This window comes from Dromiciops gliroides, chromosome 1 (genome assembly GCF_019393635.1).
Source record: "Dromiciops gliroides isolate mDroGli1 chromosome 1, mDroGli1.pri, whole genome shotgun sequence".
NCBI lineage: Eukaryota > Metazoa > Chordata > Mammalia > Microbiotheria > Microbiotheriidae > Dromiciops > Dromiciops gliroides.
Window position 1 is genome coordinate 488,859,807 of NC_057861.1, and position 20,833 is coordinate 488,880,639.

At 36.2% G+C, this 20,833-nt stretch overlaps 1 protein-coding gene across 6 annotated transcripts in view; it reads left to right on the forward strand.

The window, feature by feature from the left end:
- RNF38 (ring finger protein 38) overlaps positions 1-20,833 on the forward strand; it is a 205,547-nt gene that overhangs the window by 156,884 nt on the left and 27,830 nt on the right. For 2 of the 6 annotated variants that reach the window (XM_043970875.1, XM_043970902.1), the window contains 2 exons: positions 3,195-3,344; positions 20,221-20,411. In XM_043970875.1, the coding sequence (XP_043826810.1) occupies positions 20,305-20,411 (107 nt within the window). In that variant the 5' untranslated portion in view covers positions 3,195-3,344; positions 20,221-20,304. The remainder of the gene's footprint in view (positions 1-3,194; positions 3,345-20,220; positions 20,412-20,833) is intronic. The other 4 variants (XM_043970892.1, XM_043970910.1, XM_043970884.1 and 1 more) reach the window with 3 other exon arrangements.

The window sequence follows — 20,833 nt, forward strand, 5'->3', positions numbered from 1 at the left end:
CAAATCTGGCCTCAGACACTTAACACTTACTAGCTGTGTGACCCTGGACAAGTCACTTAATCTCAGTTGCCTCACCCCGCCCCCCCCCCCAAAACAAACAAAAAAACATTAATAGATCCTTGGTGGAGCTGTGAACTGGTCCAACCATTCTGGAAAGCATTATTTTTAAAAATAGTACTTTATTTTTTCTATTTACAAGTAAAGATAATTTTTGACATTCACTTTTTTTCTTTTCCTTTTTTTTTTTTTTTTTAGTGAGGCAGTTGGGGTTAAGTGACTTGCCCAGGGTCACACAGCTAGTAAGTGTTAAGTGTCTGAGGCTGGATTTGAACTCAGGTACTCCTGATTCCAGGGCCAGTGCTCTATCCACTGCGCCACCTAGCTGCCCCGACCAGTTATCTTTTGATCCATTGTTTTATGTAATCTATATTCTTTCCTTGATTTGTTTTCTTTTAGACAGAACCCTCTCTCATTGCTCTGCTTTTGCACTGGCTCTTTCCCATGTCTGAAATGTTCTCCTCTGTGTTTCCTTTTGAGACTATGCTAAAGTGATACCTCCTCTTGAAGGTCTTTCCTAATTACACCCCCCCCCATTAACTTCCATCTACTGTGTACTTGTCTTACATATTCTTATTATGTATGTTGTTTCCCCATTAAAATGTAAGCCCTTGGAGGGCAGATGTTTATTTTGCTTTTTCTTTCTAACACCAATGCTTAAAACAATGCCTGACACACAGTAAGGACTTGATAAATACCTATATTCTCTCAGTCTAATCTGTTTTCTTCCTTTATTTTCTTTGTAATACAAATCTCAACTAGTAAACTATGCAGCCTCCAGATAATGTGTATATTTAAGGGAAATAGTGGTGCAAACTCCAAAATAAGTTTGCTCATAAATACACAAGCATTTTATTTTCTATTTATGTCTTAAGAAAGACTAAAGTCTTCTTCCAGCAGTTCATTGTGTTATAGGGGTTACCTTGAATTCCCAAAGGCTATGTGACTATAGGATGATAAACTGGCATGGTTTTAAGTACAGCTTCTGACAGCCTTGTATATCTGTCATCCAGGGGCCAGCCTCTCTAATATTGGAGAGTCTCATCATCACAGTTGGCCTCTAGATGATGGATTTTTTTCTAACTGGTATACAAAAGCCAGGAGTTTCAGTCTGTATTATAAGAAAGAAATATTTATACTTAAACCATAAATCCTTTAAAGTACTGAGTCTTAGGTTAAAAAACTTATTTTCTGGATTCAAATAACTTTAACCTAGAGGGACATCACAAAAGTTTATCAGAGAGCAAAAGGAATGCATTTTGCAATTTAAAATTTTGCCACAGGTAGTCCACGTAAATTGGGAGTTGACTGTTAGTGGAACATTTTTGTGGTAATTTTAAGAGTGGGCCTTTTTTTACTTCTCCTTAAACGTTTTATTCTATGAGAATATACCTTGCTCCTATTCTTTCTCAAAACATTTCTACTTTGTACTCATTTTGTCCTCTGTACTAGCCTGTCTCTCTTAACCCCTTACCCTTTCTAGCCATGTGCCTTCTTGTAACTGCTGTAATCTTATTTATTTTGCATAAATTGACTCTTCCCATAGGATTAATGACAGAGACCCCTGTTGTTTCCTTCTATATGGAGCTTTACTTTACAGTAGCATATTATGTGACAGGGCATAGGAGCTATAGAGTGCTCCTGATGTAGGACTGTATACTGAATACTTATGGTTATATTTAAAGGTAAATGAATGGCAAAGATACCCCCAAAGAGTCAGAATGGTTAATGACATAGTCTGATGCCATCCCTGTTATTTTTTTAAAGTATGTCATAGCTACATCATCATCATCATCATCATTATTATTATTATTGGTGAGGCAGTCGGGGTTAAGTGACTTGCCCAGGGTCTGAGTGTCTGAGGCCGGATTTGAACTCAGGTCCTCCTGACTCCAGGGCCGGTGCTCTATCCACTGCACCACCTAGCTGCCCCTACCTAATGATTTCTTAACAAAACTATAGTTCTATAGTATCTTTCTTCACATTTGCCTGGAATTATTTTGTCACCAAAATTTCTACTTGTCACTCCTTTTCTATACTTATGATAATTAGGAAAAAAGTTCCTTCTTGCATGGCATTCTCCTTTTTCATCACAAAAGATGGAATGGAACTTCATTTTCCTTAAATTACTAAGTGTATTGAGAATGTTGGTATAGCTTACCATTATCCAGTGCTATACTTGACCGCAGAAAGTAGGACTTACAAATAATTCACTTATGTTGCTCATGTTTAGTAAGAATTTATATTCAGGTCAAACTTTAAAATATGTAATCATTCTACCTTATAAATCCTTCACCTTCCGGGGTCTATATGAGCATGTGTTGTTCTCGTTTGCTTGATGGTTCTTAGAAATATGAGTCTGTTATCTTTTGTGTTGGGCAGAAGGAACTTTCCATGACCATAGAATAGTCCTTTTCTGAGCATTTGCCAATAAATATATTTCTTCTATTGAATTTGCCACAAAAACCAAATCTCATTTTAAAATTTCCTTCTATTAGTTATCTAGTGATCTTTAATTTTTTTATAGTAAAACAAATTAAATCCTAGATAATTTAGTTTCTTGTTTTATTTTGTTTTTGTGGGGGCAATGAGGTTAGTTAAGTGACTTGCCCAGGATCACACAGCTAGTGTCAAGTGTCTGAGGCCGAATTTTAACTCAGGCCCACCTGAATCCAGGGCTGGTGCCTTATCCACTGTGCCACCTAGCTGCCCCTGGATCATTTAGTTTCTTAATGATTTCTATGTACATAGACTTTTTTTTTTCTTCTAAGAGACAGAACTAGTATAGTTTGGGTATTTGAGTCTAGCATCATATCCATCTATATAACCTTTAAGATTTCAGAATTAGAACTTTAAAGAAAAATAATAGTACTGTGATGAAGGAATACTTGTAAATTTAGTAATACCATTGTGTGTTTTTTCAGACTCTTAATTTTCAAAAGAGATAGCACTGATCAGTTAGTTTTTGTCACCTTCATTTGTTTTGTTTAGTGTTTTTAAATGATTGTTGATTTTTCTTCCAGTCTCTTTAGACTCTTCAAATACTTGAAATATCTAGACTATTCCTCATGGGGTTGATTCTCCATATTGGTGCAGTTAGCCATGAACTATCCTTTTCTTCTCCCTCTTTTTCCCAGATCTCTCCCGGGTCCAATTCAGCACCTCTACCTGGCCATCCTAACAAGGTGATTTGTGAAAGGGTGAGACTTCAGAGCCTGTTCCCTCTCATCCCAAGTGATCAGGATACTACAGTTCAAGAGGATGCCCACTTCAAAGCTTTCTTCCAGGTTCTTATATATGTTTACCCTTCCCCTACCATAGGGTACTAGTCAGATAAATTCTAGGTTGTTTCCAGGAAGGCTTGACATGAAGATGGAAATCATTAGGTTATTGTAGGTTACTATCTCACTACTTAATTACTCATGTGTGTGTAAGTATGGATCTTCTTCCCACATTATTTCCCTAATATTTCTGTTTCAGCTAGTTGTTCTGAAGAATGATTTTCTTCTCTTGAACAGCTTTTATTTGTTCCCCTAATACTCTTGGCCTGCTTTCTGACCTTTTGGCCCCCATATCAATTTACCCTTATAGGCATAAATTAACCTATAAGAAGGTAGAAATGCAGTGGTTCTTAGCTAAGATAAATGAAAACATATTGGGGGTAGGGCAACTCCAAGACTAACTGTTTTTGTTTTACTTTGTTTTTTAAAAATCAGAGCTGCTTACTAAGCACCCACAGATGATGCAAATTCTAGAAAGGAAAAAAATCATTCATGCCTTAGAACTTACATGTTAATGAAAACTTCATGAAATTGGAATTTTGAAGTTAATTTTTTATGTTGGAAATAAAAAAACAATTCTTAAGAATTATATACATACATTAAATATTAAATTAATTGAATCTTAGCTAGACTTAAATTCTAAGTGATAGGCTTCCAAGAAAACAAAGGCATATTGCTTACATGCTACTTTCTTGGTATCTTAAGAGTTTGTTCAAACACAATGTTTGCTTAAAGGATATATACCTGTAGTAGAATATGCCCTTTAAAAACCTCCAGTTGATTATAATTTTGCTGTGGCACAGGAATAGATCTGCTTTATATAGTGAATAATGAATGCATTAAGTATAGGAACAAGTTTCAGGGATAGAGGAAATTGGCTTATTATTTTTACTAATGCCGTCAACAAGCAAATTTTTGAAGCTCTAGCCATTCTCTAGAACAATGATTTTGCACCTGAAGGGAAACTGGGGGTAATCTAGTCCAACCCACTTATTTTTACAGATGAGGAAACTGAGGGCCAGAGATTTCTAGGGCAAAGTTAAGACTTGAGCCTTGGAGGCAGCTAGGTGGCACAGTGGATAGAGTACCGGCCCTGGATTCAGAAGGACCTGAGTTCAAATGTGGCCTCAGACACTTAACACTTACTGTGTGACCCTGGGCAAGTCACTTAACCCCAATTGCCTCACTTTAAAAAAAAAAAAAAGATTTGAGCCTTGGTCCTCTGGCTCCAAATTCAACATTCTTGGATTGTTCATTTCAGTCTTTTCTAGTGGTCATCACTTCTTGTGTGAAGGATAATGATCTCAAATTTTGTATTAAAGTTTCTAGGTCAAAACTTTATATGGAATAATTCTTTGTAGTTACAGGTGTCTGGTCTCCTGGGAGGTCAGGTCTGTTACTAGAGGCAGTTTCTGGGATTATGTGGATTTTCACTGTGGCTATTGCTCTGTGTTAAACTTCTGAGAAATGGTAACTAAATTGAATAGATTAGATTGTAGCGATTGTATTTTTAAACTGTGTCTTTATCCTTTCTTTTAACTTGCAATTGAATTTGGACTAGTTAGTAAAGTGACTTACTGGGAACCAGTTGATTTTAGTGACCCATTATCAGCAACCAGTATTTATTCTGCCTGATAAGTCATTTTTATTTCTTGTCATGTACTGAATGGCAGTAGTGGCTTTAGAGTACATACTTAATGGAAAAACATGGGGTAGGATGACAGATTGAGCAGTGACAATGTATTGAGGAGAGGAAGAGGAACATAGAGAAAACTTATTGTGAACCTAATTAATAAGCCAGTCATTCTGAGAGCATTAAGGTACAACTGTAATAACAATAAATAGAAATGAAGTTATACAGTTCTGCCAGATTTTTTTTAGAAGAAAATCTTTTTTGTTATCCTAAATTTAACAAACATGAACATTTTCTTATACAAAGAATATTAAAAAATGACAGCAAGAATCTCAAGTTTTTTTTTAATATATACTAAATTTGATAGTTATAATGACACTGCCCAGCTTCCGTGGGTTCAGTTATGAACCTCTCAACCTTTTTCTGTGTATTTTTTAAAATGTTCTATTGGTTCTTTTTTCTTTCTTTTCTTTTCCTTTTTTGGGGAAGTACCATCCCCTGAAAAACAATAAAAACAACAAAAACCTCTCTTAAAAATTAGCCAAGAAAAATAAATTCACACATTGGCCTTATCCAAAAATGTATACTTCATTCTGTACTATCAGCTCTCTACCAAGAGGTAGTAAGAATGATTCATTATCAATCTTTGTGGGGTCATGATTTATCATGGTTCTTAAGTTTTTCACAGTCGTTTTCCATTGGAGTATTGTCCTTTTATATCTTTTCTCCTGGGTCTCCTCAGTTTTTACAAGTCCTCCCATGTTTCTCTTGCTCTTGTCAGTGCAATAATATTTCATTACATTCACATACCATAATTGTTCAATCATTTTCAATTGGTAGGCCCTCCATTTTGTTTCCAGTTCTTTGCTTTAATAAAAACTGCTGTTGTAAATATTTTTCTGAATGAAGCCTTCCCCTCTTTATTTGATCTCCTTAAGATAAAGTCCTGCTAGTAGTATGGCTAGATCAACAATAGTTATCTGATTGGGGGGAGAGGAGGGGAATGGAGTTGTGGTTCCAAGTTGTTTTCTGGAATATTTGGATCAATTTATAGCCCCACCAACAGTGTGTTAGGGTGTCTGTCCTTCCATTGCCCCTCTAACTATTGTCATTTTCCTTTTTTGTCATCTTTGCCCAAGACATGGGTATGAAATGGAACTTCAGAGTTCAGAGTTGAATTTGTATAATATTGTGGATTTTTTTTATATATGGCTGTTGATGGCTTGCCTTTCTTATTTTGAGAACTGCTTTTTCATTTCTTTGGCCATTTATCTATTTGGGGAATGAATCTTGTAATGCAAATTGTCCATTTACTCTCCTGTGATCGTTTCTTTCCCTTGTTTGGTCAGGAATCCTGCGTTTGTTCATAATTGTAAGAGGTACTCCCTCCCTTTTCCTCTCATTTAGAGCATTATGCTTTTTATGCATTTCACTATCCATTTGGAGATTGTTTTGCTTTGCTTTGGTTTTGGCTTTTTGCAAGGCAGCCAGGGTTAAGTGACTTCCCTGGGGTCATACAATAAGTATTGTCTGATTTGTGATCTGTAAATGTTGGAGGTAGTGCTTACACCAGTGGTGTAAACTTGCTTATTCCATAACAGTATGTTTCAGGGGTCCTCAAGACCCTTTCTGGAAGGCCTATATAGTCAAAATTATTTTCACGATATTACTAAAATAGTTTAATTTTTGATTCTGTAAATATCGATATCCTACACACACACACACACACACACACACACAAGCAAAGCTCTTTGAGGAGCTCTTAGTTTTTAAGAGTTTAAAGGGGTCCTGAGATGAAAAAAGTTTGAGAACCTCTGATCTACTTTAATAAGATCAAAGACTTATTAAGGTATAAATTTGTAGCCCATTTGTTTTAATTAACCAAAATCTGCCTTCTCACCCTCCTACCACACCTGCCCCCCCCCCCCAAATTGGGAACCCAAGAAAAACAAAACTCATTACACACGTGCATAGTCAATCAAAAACAAATTTCTACCCTGGCCATATCCAAAATAAAATTCTTATTCTGTGTTCAAAGTCCTATACCTCTGTCATGAAGTGGATAGTATGTTTCATCTTGGATTTGTGTTTGGATCAGTGTAATGATAAGACATTAGCACAGTAGTATTCCATCATACCTATATACCATAACTTATTCATCCAGTACACAATTTATGGGTACTGTGTCAGATTCCCATTCTTTGTCACCTCAAAGAGCTATAAATATTTTTATGCATCCTTGGAGCAAATTTGTTTTGCTGAAGACATATCTTCTTTGATCTACTCTCTCTGAAATTCCTCCTCCCTTGTCCCTTTTCCTTCCTATTTCCTTACTGAATAAAATGTAGCATTTAAATATTAAGGGTTCTCGAGGATATTGGAACTATTAAAAGAATGGGAATCTGTAAATTTTGTGTTCTTCATGTTTCCCAATGCCAAAAGTAATAATTGAGAATTGATTGCACCTATTTTTAAATAATGTGATTTTGAACTTTAGCTGCAGAAGGCACCTTTACAGTGTGTCGTTTAAACTTAATGTAAAATGGGTATAATGATAGCACCTGCCTCCAAAGGTGATTGTGTGGATTAAATGAGATAATACTTGTAAAGTGCTTTGCACAGGGCCTCCTGCATAGTAGGCACTATAAAAAGGCCAGCTGTTTGGTACTTGAATTTCATTTTGTTAACGAAACTAGGAAGACATCGATTAACATTTTTCAAATTGTAACAATATTCATGATGCCTAAATATTTGCTAGTATTGTCTTTCTTTTTCAAATCACACAAGAATCAGAAAGTTGCAAGGTACTTTAGAAGCTATTGAATTGAACCTCTTCATTGTACACTCTAAGTGGTTATCCTTAGTTTCAATAACCCTGGTGAGGTGTAATCCACTGATTGCTGGTCTGGCCCATTCTACTTTTCTAAAGCTCTTGTTGTTAGGAAGTTTTTCTTTGCAGCAAGCCTAAATCTGCCTGCTCTGTTTTATCATAGTTCTTGGTTGTGCCCTTGGGATTATAGTGGATAGAGCAGGTCTCTTCCATGTGGCAGTTCTTTAAATATTTCAAGACAGCTGTCATGTTTCTCCTAAGTATTTGCAGCTCCAGGTTAAATATTCCCAGCTTCTCAATTGATTCTTATATTAGAGTTAAATAGAAATTTCTATAGTCGAATGTAAGTTCCTTCAGGACAGGGATTGCTTTTCATTTTTGTCTTTGTACAGCCAGTCCAGTGCCTTGTACTTAATAGACACTGAAATGCTTGTGGAATCAACTTGATATGACATGATCTCATCATGTCTTTATCGTTGTGATGACTTTCATTTGTAAAGTCTCCAGTTTAACCATGTTCTTTCTAAAACATGCCTAGCACTAAACATAGTACTCCAGCTTGTGTGACCAGAGCAGAATGAATATAGCAGGACTATCACCTCCATACCCTATGCCTTTCTAACCAGTGAAGATGCCATTTGATTTTTTGATTTGACACATGGTCCTATTCATTCATACTGAGATTGCAAAGAAATAAAATTCCATATCTTTCAGACTTAGGGCTACCTAATAATAACAGTAGATAACTTTTACATAGCACTTAAAGGTTTGCAAAATGTCTTTTATATGTATCTCATTTGATACAGCAACACTTAGATGTTCTATTATTATTATTCTAATTTTATAGATGAGGAAATAGAAACTGAAAGACAGGATTCAGATTCAGGTCTTCTTGACTCCAAGTGGAGTATTCTGCCCCCTAGTTATCTGTAGACAGACCTGGGGACATAGTAAAGAAAATTGGATTCAAAATCTATTTCTTAGAAATAGCCAGGTTATCTTCAAACTTCATTTATCTATAAAATAACATTATCTCACAAGCTTTTAGTGAGAAAAAGCACTTTGCAGACTTCAAATTGATTTCAATCACATTTTGAGAACAAAATAGGAATAACATTTAAGTAAGAAGAATATAGATTTATAGCTTGTAAAGCAAGACTTTAGAAGTCATCTAGTCTGTCACACTCATTTTACAACTGAGGAAACTGGTCCAGAGAGCCTAAATGCTAGTTTCCCATGGCTCGGTGATGTATTCAAACAAAAAGCCACTGACTTCAAATTCAATAATTTTCCTATTGTACTGTGCCTCTCAAGTTTAAAATATTAACATAGTATTATACCTTTTATTAATAGAATAATCAATTGTATTTCATTCAAAATACTTTTAAGGAATGATGCTTTCATCTCATTAGTTGGATGAATGCAAATTGTTCCTAGATAGTCTTCTTGAGTTAGTCATCTTAATTTTTTACTACTGCATTCTTCAGTTTTGATCTTGCTTTTATAGTTGTAAAACAAATTTTGTTTCTCCTTTGAATATTTATACAAAAGGGTTTTTGTTGTTCTTGTTGTTGTTTTTAGAAAAAATTTTATGTGAACCTACTGTTTTTAAAAGCATTAGGTAGGGGCAGCTAGGTGGTGCAGTGGATGGAGCCCTAGACTCAGGAGGACCTGAGTTCAAATCCAGGCTCAGACACTTGATACTTACTAGCTGTGAGACCCTGGGCAAGTCACTTAACCCCAATTGCCTCACCAAACAAAACAAAAAAAATAAAGGCATTAGGTAGAGGTAACTTATAAACTTAATGTTATACATTATAATCAGCACAATGAGACCACATTCTGGAAGGAGCTATTGTGCCTCTGTGGACATAACATGCTCCAGGAAAAAAAGAAATTAGAGCTTTGGAAGCAACCAGCATCCAGAAAAGTGGTGGGAGGACATGAACCCAGAGAGGAGATTCTCTGTCTTATGAGAGAGGAATTGATCATGAGGAGAGCTGACTTTAAAATTGTACTGGATGATTTGGAAAACACATGGAAATTTCTACATTGAGGCAGTGATTTAAAGACTAAAAAAAATGATAAACCTTTAGCTAACCTGATTAAAAAGAGAGCAAAAATCAAATCAACAAAATCACAAAGGTGAAAACACAACCAGAAAAAAATAAAAGAATGCTCATAACCCATTATATACTTAAAGAAGAGACTTGCCTTAAAAAACACAAAATATTCAAATAGAAAACCAACTGAAAATTTTAATTCAATCTCAGAAAAGAACAAAGAGCTATAAAGGAACTACTCAAGAAAAAAATATCCTAGGACTGATTTATGGGAAAATTCTGTTTAACTCAACAATTTATATGAATATTAAGCAGATTATTTTTAAAAACTGAGAAACTACTAAACTTTTTAAATGAGCCAAATCTAGTCCTAATACCTAAACCAAGGAGAGAAAAAGTACAGAATACTGGAGACAAGTGTCTCTAATGAATATTAACTCACAAATTTTAAATAAAATCCTATCAAACTACAATAATTTATATAATCATTATAACCAAATTGGATTTATGTCAAGGATGGAACAACATTTCAACATTATGAACTCTTTTTTTTCTCATAATTTGAATTTTTAATAGAACGATTGGACCAATTTATAGCTCTATCAACAATGGCTTGGTGTGTCTATTCTAACATTGATCATTTTCACTTCTTGTCATCTTTGTGCTGAGCATGAGTGAAACTTCAGTTATTTTGATTTGCCTCTCAGTAGTGCTTTGGCATAGTCTTTTATACCATTGCTAATGGTTGGCAATATTTGAGAAATGTTTATCTGTTGGTTCTTAATCTATTGGGAAATGGTGGTTGGTCTAAAATATTCTTTTCCCATTCATTAAATGCATTGATTTTATTGATGTAAAAGCTTTTCAATTTCATAAAATCAGAATTTAGTTAATCTTTGATGATATTTATCCCTTTTTCTCCCTCAGCTATAGTTATTAAAGATTGTCTCCATATTTTTCTTTTCATTTGTTTTATGATGTTGTGATGTATAAAATCTAATGTGTGGTCACCTTAAATTAGAAACTCATAGCACCAGTCTTTGGGGCATTAAGCATTTATTAAAGTATAATGGAGGTTAGTAAAGAGAACACGTGGAGTTCAGAAGCTCCCTGTACCTGCAGCTGCCCCTACCACAACCTCCAATGGGAAAAAGAAAGATCCCCTGTACCCTTTGAGTGGAAGCTCCCTGCAGGCCTGCCTAGGCACGGTCCCTACACACAGCTCCAAGCTAATTGACTGGTAGCATTGATTGACATGACTTACGGGCATTTCTATGAATAGATGTAACTTCCTGACACTAGTCACAAGCTTTCTCCTCAGGGCAGCACTGCCCTGGTTCTCACTATATCTTTCTCAGCAGGGGGGTGGCAGTCTGATTCTCACAATGTGACCTATAGATTGATTATTTATTTGGAACTTAGTGTCATTGTGGTATACGGGATGCTGGTTTAAGCCCCTGTTTTGACCAAACTGCTTTCCACTTTTCCTAGTAGTTCTTGTCAGATTGAAAATCTTTTGCCAAGTTATTTGTGTTGAGCCTTGGACCTGTTGCATTCAGGTATTTCTGGTGCTTGCTCTTCTAGTTATGTTAATATCCTTTTATTTGGCTAGTACCAAACAGTTTCATTGAATACTGGTTTAAAATTCTAGGTCTGGAAGACGATCTTGCAATATCCCTCATTTCTTGTTTTTTTTGTTGTCTTGCTGCAGAATTGTGGATTAGTGGATAGAGCCTTTTTTTTTTTAATCAGGAAGACCTGGGTTCAAGTCCCACCTTCAACACATCCTGACTGTGTAACCATGGGCATGTCAGTTAACTTCTCAGGTGCTGTAGGCAGAGAGGACTTAAGTTGGAGAGAAGGTACAAGTCTGCCTTCCTGGAGGAAATTTCCTCATGTGGAAATTCCTTATACAAATGAAATAACAAATCTAATCTTTTTCCCTACTTATAAAATAAACCACTGGTAATTTTATATAGCATTAATTCTCCAACATAACTAACAAGGAGCTCAACAGCAATAAAGGACATGATCAAGAACTGGTATAACAAGGAGAGAGAGCTGGCTAAATTATATGGCAGTAGTGATAGAATACAGGTGAACTACCAGAGTGTTCTATTGATATCCTTATGATATGGGGAGAAAATTATTCAGGCCTTTGACATATTGGGGGCCCCTTGTAGCAAACTTTTTTTTTTTTAAGTGAGGCAATTGGGGTTAAGTGACTTTCCCAGGGTCACACAGCTAGTAAGTGTTAAGTGCCTGAGGCTGGATTTGAACTCAAGTACTCCTGACTCCAGGGCCGGTGCTCTATTCACTGCGCCACCTAGCTGCCCTTTGTAGCAAACTTTTGAGATAAATGTGGACAAAAATCTTATGGGATAGGTGGTCATGGATGGGTTCAGTCTGTATTGTTGTAAGTAATTCTTTTTCTTTTCTCTCTTTCTCTCTTTTTTTTTTGGTAATATCACATCCAGGGTACTATTACATTATATTCATATACCACAACTCATTCACCTTTTCTGTAGTTAATAGAAGTATAGGTGATTTCAATTATTTGTTGTTAAGAATGGAGCCACTTCATATTTTACACAGAAATGTTTTTATGCATCTATTTATGGTGATACAATTCCAGCAATGGAATGACAGTTTTGTGCCTTAATTCTGTAATGTTTTCCAAAATGTTTCTGTCGATCTGGGGCCCTACCCCCCATGGAGTAGAGCGCCTGTTTCCCCACTGACATTGGGTTTTTACCACCTCAGATTCCACAAATAACAGTAAAATTATGTCATTACTTGATATGTCACTGATTCCTAACTCTTTTGCCCCTTCATGGCATGAGATGACTCTAGTTTGTTATAGTTTGTGCCCAAGGAGCCTAAACCCTGACAAGTTCTATCATGCTAGAAAGGCCATATACAGACAATGTTTGTTTTCTGCATTACGCAAATTCTATTCCCCTACTACTGAGTAGCAGGCCTGTGTGGAGCCTCCAAGCACTGAAGCCTCTCTAGCTGCATGGACCCCAGGCACTGAAACTGCTTTGGGCTGCTGGGTCTAGAGCCATGGAGGTGGCAGGGTGAGGCTCCTCAAGGAGAGAGGGAGGCTTCAGAAAGGTCTACTTAGGATGATCAAAAACTGTACATAGGGGGCAGCTAGGTGGCACAGTGGATAGAGCACTGGCCCTGGAGTCAGGAGTACCTGAGTTCAAATCCGGCCTCAGACACTTAACACTTAACTAGCTGTGTGACCCTGGGCAAGTCACTTAACCCCAATTGCCTCACTAAAAAGAAAGAAAGAAAAACTGTACATAGAAGAGAGATCCATGCTAGAAGTCACCCAATTACACTCAAAGCATTGTTGCACAATATTTCTGAAAGAAGATATCAAAAGGAATTTTTTTTAAAGTTAGCCTTATTAATCTCCCAAAAAAGTGAACAATTTCAGCAACCACCATTCAACATACCTACTTCCCCATACATGAAATTTTTGTGTGAATCATCTGTACCTTCATTGAGTTTATTGATAACTAACTTCAGAATCTTTTAGTTGCTATTCAGGCATACAGGCCATAATTTGCTGTGCCAAATTATGATGTCATTTCTTCAGCTTTAAATGCAACTCAAAAATCTGGTCATTTCAGTAACATCACAAATCTATGCATATGTTTCTAAGTACAATTGCTTTTCAGGTGCTTAATACTTAGTTTGTTTCATAGTGAAGTAGATAGTGATATAAATTTTTCTGGAATATTTCCTGTAAGGAACAATTTTTTGTATCCTACTTTTAAAAATCCAATTTGTAACACTGCTACATTTTATATGAACGTTTGTCCTATTTTCTCCAAGTATTTTGTACTTCTTTTACCATCATTATACTATGGTCATTTGTGTATATAGTATATGGTCATTTGTGTATATACCATCTCATCACAAAGTGTTATTATTTTATTTAAAAATTAGACAAAAATTTGCAGATGATTATATTTAGTTGTTGAAAAATTAAAATAATTATCTAGTTGTTGTGGTATTGCAAGTTGGTGGGTTGTTTTTTTTTAACATCCATATATCCTTTTAGTTCACAAAGTTTATTATCTTATATTAAGCCAGATGAATAATGTTGGGAGATAAATGATCTTGAGGTTGAGAAATGTAGGTGATCTTAGGGTACTTGTAACATCCATACAAAGATGGCTTAACTTTGAGTCTACACACTAGAGATTATGCCCTGGGAAATTTAACCATTTCAGATCTGTATCTTCTGGTCTGGCCTGCACTGTCTCCATTGCTGAGTGCCTCAAACTGCCTGTTACATCTAGGGGGCTCCAGTAACACTTGACTGGCATCCAGGCCATCTTTTTGAGTATCTTTTTTTTCCTTTTTTCTTTTTGGTGAGGCAATTGGGGTTAAGTGACTTGCCCAGGGTCACACAGGTAGTAAGTGTCAAATGTCTGAGGTCGGATTTTAACTCAGGTCCTCCTGACTCCAGGGCTGGTGCTCTATCCACTGCATCACCCAGCTGCCCCCTTTTTGAATATTTCCAAAAAAGTCTACCCTCACTTTCTTTTTCCTCAACAGGGTTGTTGAGGATCAAGTTCTAGAACCATAATCTTACCAATGAAACTATTGCTATTGGAGTGGAGAAGCCATGTTATTCTACTCTCCACTGGCCCCAATCAGCATTCCAGAACAACTCTCTCTGGGATACCACTTCCCATATGTTTTGTTGTCCCTTGAAGTCAGGGACTACTGTGTCTCAAATTTGTATCAAGATTTTAGCAAAGTGCCTAGGACATAGTAAATGTGCACTAATAAAGTTGTTTTTTTGTACAGATTCAGTAAGCACTATGAGGTCACAACAGCTGACTCTGACCGATTACACACAAGTACCCCCTTGAAATTTTACCTCATCTGCACATTCCATATCAAATAATAATTGTTCTGCATTTGTTGTTAGAGTGAAATCACATGTTAGTTTCTCTCTCTCTGAACTTTGTTTTCATTGGGAAAAAGTGCATGTATTTATGTGAAAATTATGTTTTGCCTATCCAAGAAGGTCTAATGCCCTTCCTGAGGGCATCTCATGGTTTGGAACTTTAACCTACTCACTTGATCCTTGAGGGTTAAAGATATAGTTTTTTATATTTCCTTAAGTGCTTTACATATGGTAGATGGCCTAGTAAAGGTTTTAGTAAACTTCTCTTTTTGTTTCTGTTTTTAGTGAGGCAACTGGGGTTAAGTGACTTGCCCAGGGTCACACAGCTAGTAAGTGTTAAGTGTCTGAGGCCCGATTTGAACTCAGGTACTCCTGACTGCAGGGCCGGTGCTCTATCCACTGTACCACCTAGCTGCCCCAGTAAACTTGTTTTAAATCAAAATTCAGTGCATAGTTACTGTATACTCCTCCTGCATTTAAATGACCAAAATTATATTTTTTCTATACTTTTTTGGATCACATGTATTGTGCAAATCTGAGTATGCCTATTCTAAGTTGGAGCACTTAATAGAAAATAACCATAGAGATTCCATGCTTAGATTAGGCAGACTAAAAGAAAATGGAAACCTTTTTTTTTTCCTTTTTCTTTAATTAGCCAAGGGGAGGATTTGTGAAGAATTTAATATGTTAGGAAGGTATTTAAATAATGGGAATTCAGTTCCTTAACTGACTAGGTGTGTTCATTTGAGGGGGCTGGAAGGAAGAGTTATTATTTCAAAAGTACCACATATTGCTTTGAAACAGTTTGAAATAGTGAGAATTTCTGAAGCAAAGGGTACATGTTTCTCCATCTCATTAAACTACTGGATTTTTTCAGAGCTGTGATTTGTTTCTTGTTCTGCAACATCCCAATATTTCTATTTGCAGATCTCTCAAATTTTCAAAAACAAAACTAAAATACTTAATTTATTTTAAGAGTTAATATAATCTATAATACTTTGGTCAAATGGTAGTTGCTAAACCAAACAAATTACAGTGTATAACAACTCCCATAAGCCCTGGTTCTCTTTAGAATGGTTCTAGATGTATACATCAAGTAAAACGACTAAATGCAGTGTTCTTATTTCCATTCATTTAACATTGAATAAATGAAATAGTATATATAAACCGCAAATGAGCTTAGAGATCATCAACTTTCTTTCCCATGCTCCTTTATTGTGTTAATTAAAGAAACTAACACCCAGAGAGTTGTTATAGGTCTCCTAAGTCACACTGGTTGTAAGACTTATTTTTTAGTCACTGTTATTCATTGTCAACTCATGCTCCATTCTGATGCGTGCATAGCAAATCTTACCCATCTAATTTTGCTTTTGTTAGCTCTTAAAAATTTTTTTCAATCTTAATATTTTTTTCCAGTTACATATATAGTTTTCAACATTCGTTTTTATAAGATTTTGAGTTCCAAATTTTTCTCCCTTCCCAAGATGGCAAGCAATCTGATATAGGTTATATATGTATGATCACATTAAACATATTTCCACATTAGTCATGTTGTGAAAGAAGAATCGGAACAAAAGGGTAAAACGTCAAGAAAGAACAGGAGGGGGGGGGCGGGGCAGTGCAGCTAGGTGGCACAGTGGATAGAGCACCAGCCCCTGGATTCAGGAGGACTTGAGTTCAAATGTGGCCTCAGACACTTGATACTTACTACCTGTGTGACCCTGGGCAAGTCACTTAACATTCATTGCCACCACCCAACCAAAAAACAACAATAACAACAAAACAAAAAAAGAAAGACACCCCCCCCCAAGAAAAAATAAAATATAAAAATAGTGTGGTTCAATCTACATTCAGATTCCACAGTTCTTTTTTTATGTATGTGGAGGGCATTTTTCATCATGGGCCCTTTGGAATTGTCTTGGATCATAGTATTGCTGAGAAGGGCAAATTCTATCACAGCTAGTATTACACAGTGTTGCTGTTACTATATACGGTGTTCTCCTGGTTCTGCTCATTTCACTCAGCATTGTTAGATCTAAAATTATTTTTTTTCATTTTCTATTTCAGGTTTGTTATAATATGATTGGTTTCCTAATTAAAGCCAAGTTTTATGTACAAAAGTGCAGTAATATTGAATATGAACATTCACACATTTTTGACAACCACAACTCCTCACACACAATTCACACTATGGTCCTTTAGCAACATAAAGTGTGTGTGTGTGTGTGTGTGTGTGTGTGTGTGTGTGTGTGAGAGAGAGAGAGAGAGAGAGAGAGAGAGAGAGAGAGAGAGAGAGAGAGAGAGAGAGAATTGCTTTCCAGATGTATTTATACTTTGTTTTGTGGCTGGATGGGTAGAGTAGTGTACTTAGAGCCAGGAAGACCTATGTGAATCTCTCAACACACTTATTGTTATATGACCCTGATTAAGTTGCTTAACTTCTCTCAGCCTCAATTTCCTTGTTTGTGAAACGGTGATAATAGTAGTGCCCACCTTACAGGGTTGTTGAGGATCAAATGAGATATGCAAAATGATTTATAGACCTTAAACCTACATAAAAATAAAGCTGTTTACATGTTATCATCATGTCCTTCCTTCCCCTCACTCACCTTTACCGCCCCCCATACACATACGGCCAGAATAAAAATATAATGCAAATGCAAATTGATTGGATTAAGACTAGCTTACACTAAAAAATTAAGAACTACTTCTCTCCTATTTTGAATATATAGAAGGTGTTATGACATCTCCCTCCCTTACTCATTCTCCCCTCCAGAGTTGGGGGCTAGACAAAAAGGAGATGGACTAGTCTGCATTTTGTGTTGGACATCCCACCTAAACCACAAATATTTGACATAGTGTGTTTTTAGGGAGACAAGTTGCATATATTGTAGTTTGTGCCAAGAAAAAATGTTTTTGATATTTGGGAATGGGGGAACAGGTAGGATGACCGTCTTACCCTCATTTCATATTTTGTGAACCTGCCTAGGAATTTGATCATAATTCACATCAATTTATGGACAGCTAGGTGGTGCAATAGATAGAGCCTAGAATCAGGAAGACTAATTTCCTGAGTTAAAATCTGGCTTCAGACATTTACTAGCTATGGCAAGACACTTAACCCTGCTTGCCTCAGTTTCCTCATCTGTAAAATGAACTGGAGAAGGAAATGGCTATAGTTTTGCCAAGGGATAAAAGGCGTGAAAAGTCAGACATGACAAACAAATGAACAGAACAATCTGGTGTGTGAGGTGTGTTGATGTATTTACACCAGGAGTATCCTCCAGGGCCTTCAAACTGTTTTATGGTCCAAAACAAAAATTAAAAGGAAATGAAGGAGGCAGCTAGGTGGTGCAGTGGATAAAGCACCGGCCCTGGATTCAGGAGGACCTGAATTCAAATCTGGCCTCAGACACTTGACACTTACTAGCTGTGTGACCCTGGGCAAGTCACTTAACCCCCATTGCCCCGCGACAAAAAAAAAAGGGGGGGGAAATGGAAAGTGTTGAGTGATAAGTATACTCTTTGTGCCCAGTAAATTTGTTTCTAGTTCTTAAAACCACTCAGTAAACCACACTATAATTAGTCTCTTCTTGTAAGGCGTTCAAGTAGCTGGACCAAACAGTGAAAAGGGTAGACCAGATCATCTTAGGTCCTGATACAATTTTTTTTTTTTTGCTGGGCAATGAGGGTTAAGTGACTTGCCCAGGGTCACACAGGGTCGGTGCTTTCTCCACTGCACCACCTAGCTGCCCCTCTACAATTACTTTTAATGAAAAAGGTGTTGATGAGTTTGAGTTTTAAATTTGTTTCCTGTTTTCAATGCAGATAATGAAAATATAATTGGATTTCATAAGAATACTTTTTATGGTTTTGTAGGTTATTTTGTAATTTGTGATATATTTGAAGAGGAAATATTGTCACTTAATATAAAAGGAAAATAGTCTGATATTTGGAATAGTGTGACTAAATCATTTGAAATGATAAATTATAACTGCTTAGCAATTTGTTAACATTTATTCTGATTTTAATGAAATCACTAATTCTTCTGTTTGCATGAACATTTAAAAATCAGAGCAATCAGTATTTCTGAATGTCATTATGTATCTGCTTTTGAAGTGATATGGGATAATGAAAAGTATCCAATTTGAAGCAAAAGGGTGCTTTGATATAGTTTGAATTGTAGCTACCCTCTAATAGAATTAATACGTGTAACAAAGAGTCAGATTTTAAGCTAGAAGGGATTTAAGAGGTTGATTTCAAACCCTTCATTTTACAAACAAGGAAACTAAGGATCAGGCTTGCCCAAGGTCATGCATGTAGTAAGTATGTGAGGTAATAAAATACAGGTCTTCCCTGACTTCAGGTCCAGTGGGCTATCTACTATACCACTAAACCTTCTACTATAATATGTTAGTAACTAGTTATTCTAGAATTTTAAAAATATGATTTTTTTGCTTATGTTAATTATGATTATTCTATCTGAAAATCAGGTCTGTTTTGTTGTGGGCAAAGGGTGGGGAGGTAAATAATGAAAATAGGAAATTGGATCAGCTAGGGTATAGTGGATAGAACATTGAATTTGGAGTCAGGAAGATCTGAGTTCAAATGTGGCCTCAGACATTTACTGTGTGACCTTGGGCAAATCAACCCCTATTTGCTTCAGTTCCTCATCTATTAAGAAGGGGGTGGAGGGGCAGCTAGGTGGTGAGGTAGATAAAGCACCGACCCTGGGTTCAGGAAGACCTGAATTCAAATCCTGCCTTGGACACTTGACAGTTACTAGCTGTGTGACCGTGCGCAAGTCACTTAATCCTCATTGCCCCACAAAAAAACAAAGGGAGAGTGGGGTGGGGGAAGAGATTGATCTCTATATAAGGTTGTAGACTTTGTTATTACCATTTGTAAATGCTATCTATAACCTAGAGTTTTGTCATGATTACCTGGTAACTAGTTTAGTTTTGAAACTAATATCCAATTGACCTGTATTGTTTTTCTGTGATAACTCATAAAACCTAATGCATTCAGTTTTGTGGCATCTGTAAGTTACTAGTATTTACTGAATAGCTTAAAATCCCATATTACTTTTTTCCATTTAAGATCTATTATTTAAATAATAAGGAAAATGCAGAGAGATGGGGAATTACCTTGTTTTAGAGATTTTTTTTTACAAATGTATGTATATTTATGGTCTGAGAAATAAAAGTAAATCATTGATCCAAATATTGCCTCTGTTGTAGGTAGCTTAACTATATAATTATCACCATGAGGCTTCATTTTTAAATATATTTTTCCTTAGAAAGTTGGGGTTTTTTTGTTTTTAAGGTAAAATTCAGAAGCATCTGCCGCTTTTCTAACAGTGTAGAATGTTTTATTTGAGGAGTTTTATACCCACTGTATTTGTCTTGTTATGTTGGCAGAGTGAAGACAGCCCAAGTCCCAAGAGACAGCGGCTTTCACATTCAGTCTTTGAATATACAGCATCACCAGCTCCATCACCACCAATGCGACCATGGGAGATGACATCAAATAGGCAGCCTCCTTCCGTTCGACCCAATCAGCACCACTTCTCAGGGGAACGATGCAACACACCTGCACGCAACAGAAGAAGGTTAGTAGGCTAATTCTTTAGTTAAGCAATTCTGTTTGAAATTTTCTTCCAAATCAAAGAAACCTAATTAGAAATCACTATGATGGTCCCTTAACTGTGTGGAATGTTCACAAGTTTGGGGCATATCTATCTTCTTTATACTTTGATGGTTCATTAGTCTCCTAATAAAAGTATGAAGGAAGTAAAAAAAACTCATTCAAGTGTCTGGGAATTTTTGTACTTACTTTTTATTATAAACTTAACATAATCAAAAACCTACTTGTCTGTTCTCTTCTAAATTTTGAAATTTATAATCGATGCCCTTTTTGGTGTTTCCTTCTTTATTTTGCATCACTAATACTACTCATTCACCCCCACCCTTAAATGCCCTCTTTTGTAACAAGTATAGTCAGGTAAAACAAAGCAACACATTAGCTGTTACT